A 7,409-nucleotide genomic window follows, 5' to 3' on the forward strand; every position below is an offset into this window, starting at 1 on the left:
CTGATGGTGTGCATGTAGCCGAAACCCATCCCGGAGAAAGTCCATCGAGGGCAATGGAGAAGTAGTTGGCTGGGTTGGAGGTGTGGTGGGCTACAGCAGGGGGGCGTCAGGGGCTGGTGGGAGTAGCCATGGCAGCTGAGACGGGTTGAGGCTCAGTAATATCTTGACATCAGCGGTAGGTGAACCTCATCAGAAAGAGAGAATAGATTATTAGGCATGTCCAGGTAGCGGGTGTGTAAATTAGGGAACTATAATCTGCAAAGATGGACTCCAGCAAATCTGGCTATGGCAACACAGCTAAAAGGAAAGAGCCAGAAAGAAACCACAGGCATGAGGGCACCCTGGAACATCAGCACTCTGAAAAAAGAGAAGTGACAGCATCATAACATCCCAGTTTACCAGAACTCTCAATGCCCACGGACCCCCAGATCTACACCATTACCTAAAATGGGAAGGAATTAATAACATGCCTGACTGCACAGAGAGGTTTTCAGCCTAGCCTGAAATATTGAGACTGTGTCTGAGTCTTGCACATTTATAGGAAGGTTATTCCATAATGTGGGAGCTTTATAGGAAAATGATCAGCCCCCTGCGGTAGATTTTCTTATTCTTGGTACTAGTCAAGAGCCTGTACCTTTTGATCTAAGTAGATGTGGTGAGTTGTAATGCACTAGGAGTTCACTAAGGTACTGTTGGGCAAGACCATTCAGTGCTTTGTAGGTCATTAGAAGTATTATTTAACCAATACGAAATGTTACTGGGAGCCAATGTAAAGTAGCTAAGATAGGAGTTATGTGATCAAAATTTCTAGTTCTAAAAAGAACTCTGGCTGCTGCATTTTGAACTAGTTGAAGCTTTTTTAGGCATTATTCTTAGTTTTAATGGTACAGCCAGATAGTAAGGCATTACAGTAGTCCAATCTGGAAGTGATAAATGCATGGACTAGTTTTTCTGTATTACGTGAGACGAGCATGTGCCTAATCTTTGAAATGTTTTTAAGGTGGAGAAAGGTGGTCCTAGAAATATTATTTACATGAGCTTTGAACAAGAAACTGAGATCCATAATCACTCCAATATCTTTAACTATTAGAGAAGATGTGATTGAGAGACCATTGTGGTTCATTGAGTAATTAGAGAGTGAGGACCTAGCTGTCTCTGGGCCTAATAGAAGCACCTCTGTTTTGTCAGGATTAAGTAAGAGAAAGTTCCTCAACATCCAATGTCTAATGTCCTTTATGTATTCTTCAGTAATACTAAACTGATATGTCCTCTGGTTTGGCTGAAATGTATAGCTGAGTATCATTAGCGTAGCAGTGGAAACTAGCACAGTGTTTACGTATAATGTTGCCTAGAGGTAGCATATATAAAGAAAATAGCAAAGGCCCTAGGACAGATCCTTGTGGGACACCATAGCTAACCTTGTATGCTGAGAAGTCTCCATTTATGTTAACAAACTGGTAGTGACTGGCTAGATAAGATTTAAACCAGGAGGGGCTGTTCCCCAAATCCCAGCAACATTTTTTGAGTCTATCTAGTCAAATGTTGTGATCTATAGTGTTAATACTGCACTTGGATCAAATGTCAATTGTGGGTCCTTATAGACCCAGATGTGTGACTTTGCAAACTATGTCCAATCAATTCAAATTGAACAGATGGACACCAGAAGAGTTCTAGACACAGAGTTCTTAATAATTACATAATAATAATTACAACAAACCGGATACAGCTGAACACTATTGGGAGTGCAATAGCAAAGGGACCATATACTTACGTGAATAAAAGATCTCCATTTTTTATTTTGTATTAATTTTTTTAATTCTCTAAATGTCTTTTCACTTTGTTATTATAGATGATTAAGCGTAGACTGATGGGTAAAAATGGAAATTATATCCATTCAAAATCCAATCCTCAACATCTAAAGTGTGTAACAATTTAAAGAGTCTGAATGCTTTCTGATCCCACTGAACCTTTTTCTGAGAAATACAGATTTCAAAAAGGGTTGGGATTTTGTGTGTATTTTGTGTGGTCATTTTTTCAGTCTTTTTTTTTGTAGATTTCTCCAGCACCTTCAGATAATTTCTCTCAGACTTCTTGGAAACGGTTTACTTAGGTTTGCCTCCTGAGAAAGATTTAGCTGTTTGTTAAACCTCAACATCAGCAAGCTCTTCCATTTACAGTCCAGGAAACAAGCTTTCCTCTCACCATTTTTGTATTCTTACACTAAGCATGACGGCGCCATCGTCTGGAAAAAAGCTGTCCAAAAAGAATGTGCTTCATGCGTTTAATAAATCATTATCTGTCACATAATGGCGCTCTGTGTGTGTGCGTGCGTGTGTGTAGGAAATGCTGCTCATAATGAAGTCTATCTATGATATGATGGGCCGGTACACTTACCCCACGGTAAGGGACGAAGCGCCGTCTGAACACGTGGAAAAGTTCTTCCAGGTAATATCAACACTCATGCGCACACATATGCACACACAAACATGCGTGCACGCACACACATACACACCCACACCCAAACCCACACATATATGCACACACAAACACACACACTTTTTTTCTTTTTTAAAAATGACTTCATCTTAGATAAGGTTGGTTTTCTGTACCATGTGCCTGATGGAGAGATGATATCTCTTACACCGAGGTCTGCAGAAGTCTACTCAGAATCCTTTGGAGAAGTCTGTACATAGATAATTCTATAAGGACAAAGAATCTCTATAATCCTTTATGTTTTATGCTATTAATTATGCTATTAACCTCAGATCCCTGATGCTATTTCTGCTTTTCTGTAGAAAATGGACAGAAATCGAGATGGTGTGGTGACTATAGAGGAGTTCATTGAGACATGTCAGAAGGTAAGAATGGCAGGTGAACTTCTACTGACTTTTTACATGTGTATTTGAATTGGCTCTCAGCCTTACTGCTCTGTTTTCCATCTTTGTTGTTTATTTTAGGATGAAAACATCATGAGCTCTATGCAGCTCTTTGAGAATGTGATATAGTATTGCCACTGCAGCTAGAATGAAGTCTCCTGATAATCAAGGCTCCTCCAAATCCAGTCATTTCCAGAAGCCCCACCCATGCCACACACCCCGTCCCACCATCCATCAATCATAGACAATGACACACCCCCTGTCACACCTCCCATCAATCATAGACCATGCCACACCCCCTGCCCCAGCCCTCCATCTAGCACAGAGTATTACACTGAAACCTGCAGCCCTCTGATGGACATACTTGGACAGGTACACAGGGACTAGTTAGTTTGGCAAACAGGGAGAACTATTTGTACTGCACAGTAAAAAGATACGACCAATCAGACAAGTGGAATGGACAGCTTAGTTCTTTTTGTCCACCAGACATTGGCTGCTTCACTGACAAACTAGTGGAGTTGCCTCATCCATTTGGCTTTGCAAACACTTTCCCACATTTCCCCAGAGCACTGCCAGAGTCCCCCACGCTCCAGAGAAACTGAGTGAGCTCAGAGATCAGCTTGTGATCGTCTTGATCAGAGACGTGGTGACAGGGACCCAGCAACTTTCTGTTTAACCTTTTGCCCCAGTGTGAACAGGAGCTCGTCTATGGATCGTCAAGAACATCCGGGGGCAATAAAGACTTAAAGAACCACAGGAACTCTCTAATGACAATGGAGTAGTAATCACCAAAAAAACCCAACAATGAGACAAACACAAAAAAGAAGGAAAAGAACACGGATCTTAAGCATGCCTATTCAAAAATGTGTGATTTTTTTGTGGTTTGCTTGCACTGAGATTGACAGAGTTTCCCTCCTATTTTGTGGGCCAGTAGGTTTTTCTAGAGATTTACACATAGACTAAAGGACTCATATGTGTAGCATAAAATAGTGTAACATGTCATTTACAGTCCTGCTCGAGTCTTGATTGCACTTACAGTGGACAAGTGATCAATAGTGATGTGTTGCATCACTGTTTGTTATCAAGCACTGTTGAAAATATCGTGAATGCTGTTATATCAGACAGATTATGAGAATATGTGATATACTTTAAGGAATATATGTAGCTGTGTGTTTGGTGTCATATTGCCTGAAAAATTTGCATTGCAGGAAAATATGGTTTAAATATAATTTTTTAAAAGTCTTCCCCCTTTCAGCTGATCTTCTTACACATTGCGTAACTCACATACAAGAGCAAACGCATTTATCAGAAAGTTAAATTATAGCCTACTATATTCTTTTGATCATAATCTCAATTTAATTATTTAATTATAATGCCCACCATACATGACCATATACATACAAATGTAAATGTAAATTATTTATTCTGTGTTTATTTGATAGAGAATATTACAATCTTATGTTGATATGATGAATAAAGAATGCTCTTCTCATATTCTAACCCAAGTATTAGCATGGATCACCTTACTTTGAATTATGTCGTATGAATATTCAGAAAAGACATTCTAATTTCATTTTTACTCCAGCAGAGCCTCAACATTCTAATCTTAATCTAATTCGTATCTATTCTATTCTATAACTAATTTTAAAATTCTATTTATATATATTTTTAGATTATGCTATGGCACCCAACAGCTAATAATTTAAAAAACTAAACAAAAACAAGTTTTTAACTGGTTCTTCCTGTATGTTTTGGGATAGTGTAAGGGTTGAAGACCCCTGGCAACACTGCGGGAGGAAATAAAAACCTTTCACCTTACAAATAGTTCCTTCGAGTTCAAACATGGTTCCACAACCAGGATTCCAAGTGCCATGTCCCCCCAGGGCAAAGCAAAAGACACATAGCACTTTTCTACTGGTACCAATGCTGGTGCCAAAATCACAAACAGTTTTTTGCGTTTAAAAAAAAAAGAAAGGTTGCTGCCTGGAAAAGGTTGTTATCAGGACCCTGGCTGTACCACATGAAGATGTCTACCTGTTATTCTTCCATTTATAACTAAAAGTCTGTTCACAGAAGATTCGCTCGTTGACGGGAACCTGTACCGCCTCCAGCGGGAGCACTGGCACCCTGATGAGTGACAGCTCCTGACAGATGTGCCAAAATAAAGCCTAGCAAATTCAACCATACCTTCTGAATAAACTGAGAACGGTGTAATTGTACAGTAGAAGTGGAACAGTGGCTGACTGCCTCATCTCAATAACCGCAGGTGTCATGCAGAGCTGGTGTAATGGCCCACTGACGTTCTCTTGCCCACGCTCACCCCCCCCCCCGCTTCTCTTTGCATTTTCCCTCCAGGCTGTCCATTCGCTAGCCTCTTTGTCCTGCAATATCGTCATCCCTTTCCACGTGTATTCTTAAGTATAGCCACTAGAGGGAGACATATCCCGACACACTACTACTCACAATGTCCCTTGCTTACAGCGCAGTTACGCACATTACGCGCTGTCACACTGCATTGCCTTTAGAGCATTACAAGACGACGCAACACGTCTCCAGATAGCTGATTCATGAAATCAGTACAGTGAGTTTATTACACTTGCAAAGCAATATATATCAAAACTATCTTGAGGTGTCCTCTGCTGTAGACTTCTGTTTGGTTTAGACCTTCTAAAACATTTTGCATATTAAAGCTTTGCAAATGAAAACTGACTGGTGTGATAAATTGACCACTGGACTGTTGTACTGGCCACAGATGCAATAGTATCCAAGTGCAGACTGGCGGTACGACAGATGCCATGCAAGAACGCTGAGACACAATACAGATTATGTAGGGGGTCGTTATCCTCACTCAGTCAGCCAGACAGTAGCATTTTCCCCTCTGTTGCATCATTTCTAGAGCATATCTGTTAATAGCTGTTAAATGAGACTGCTTCTTGACACTGGCGTCAGTAAAGCTAGCTCTCAGTGTTTACCTAGCCACAATTATGGGTCATCAGTGTCTGTGTAACCACTCTGAGGGAACAAACATAAGCAATTGTGCCTTGCACAATTTGCAAAATCACTGAAAAACATCTATGCCTTGTTTTTAAAGTCAAGAAATTGTAATAACAAGCTTTAAACACATGTTTGGGCATATGGGCAAAACTGTTTTCATAATTTGATTACTATAAATCATTGTTTATCGGTCTGCACTGCCAGTTTTCCTATTTAGAAAACTTGATTCAAGTAATTACGTACATTACTTACCTACGTTAGGTATGTCATGGGTTTATGTAACATGTTCCTGCATAAGTTCAGTCAGGTAGGTTGGACCAGAGGAAAAACTATACACAGCTATTGACTTGGGACCAGAAGCGCTGTGTGGTGTAGCCTAAACCCTACTTTAAACATTTATACACAAGAACTGTAGTTGTGTTACTTTATACCCACACTGCCAGTTGTGTGCAGGCGAAGAATCTTAGTGTGCAAACTGTCACATCTGTATGTAGTCTCACATTTACAAAATTTACAAAGCTTTGCATCTCTCTTCATTCTCTTCATTGATTGTTCCGATACACGTATGGTTTATTTCTAATCACAAATTGATATAAATGCTAGATGTCAGAAGAGCAATGAGAGGCGTATGATATTAAAGGGCTCATATCCCACATGGTTATTTGATATTTTTCCTTGATGTCCGTAACTTTTGTGTGGCTTTATGTTCCAATAACCTCTCTTTATCCCTTAGAATTAAGCAGGCTGTTTCTGTTACTACTCCTTAAAGATGGAGAATAAAAAACTAATGTGCTCTGTTCTGATTGGCTGCCCTGTATCCTGTCTCATTCAGAAACCACTCAGAGCTAAATCATACCTGAGAGCTGCCAGGTATGTGGGCGGGGCTAATCAGCTGTAGACTGTATAGGTAGAGATATGTAAATGAGTTTGTTCTTGTGACAAATGACAAACAGTGATTTCAAAACATGCTGTTGTTGAAACTTAGACTCCATATATGGACTGTGTGGACTGGGGGAGCGAAAGGTGTAATTTGAAACTTTAACAATATTCGCGTGTTAATTAATTCTTTCAATAAAGTGAGGGAATTCAGTATTATATGATAGGGGGCCCTTAAATTAATGGTCATAAAAATGCAATCATATTATAGTGACGCATAAAATCCAAAATCCAATGTTTTCCGATTGTGTTGTCCAGTACAGAGCCTCTGGTCGGTGTATTTTATGTTAGGTTTCCACTGAAAATAATGCGCTGGCATATCAATTGATTAAAAATTAATTACGTTTAATTAATTAATTAATTAATTGATACTATATAATATTAATTAAATGTCTTGTTTAACTAATTTCTAACATTATCATGTCCATACAACTCAATTCAGCCATACATTGGTATAGTAGCAGTACTGTTACACTGGTAGTGTTCCAGGCAACATCTGTGGCCTTCCTCTCTTCAAAAGCCTGCTTAAGAACCGAACACTAATTATTAACTCTAACTCTAATAATAATAATAATAATAATAATAATAATATCAGAAATAATC

General features: G+C 39.3%; 1 protein-coding gene across 3 annotated transcripts in view; it reads left to right on the forward strand.

The window, feature by feature from the left end:
- kcnip3a (Kv channel interacting protein 3a, calsenilin) overlaps positions 1-4,381 on the forward strand; it is a 41,872-nt gene extending 37,491 nt beyond the window's left edge. For all 3 annotated transcript variants that reach the window (XM_035536381.1, XM_035536383.1, XM_035536382.1), the window contains 3 exons: positions 2,341-2,445; positions 2,796-2,858; positions 2,958-4,381. In XM_035536381.1, the coding sequence (XP_035392274.1) occupies positions 2,341-2,445; positions 2,796-2,858; positions 2,958-3,005 (216 nt within the window). In that variant the 3' untranslated portion in view covers positions 3,006-4,381. The remainder of the gene's footprint in view (positions 1-2,340; positions 2,446-2,795; positions 2,859-2,957) is intronic.
- Positions 4,382-7,409: the final 3,028 nt, after the last annotated feature.

This window comes from Electrophorus electricus, chromosome 18 (genome assembly GCF_013358815.1).
Source record: "Electrophorus electricus isolate fEleEle1 chromosome 18, fEleEle1.pri, whole genome shotgun sequence".
NCBI lineage: Eukaryota > Metazoa > Chordata > Actinopteri > Gymnotiformes > Gymnotidae > Electrophorus > Electrophorus electricus.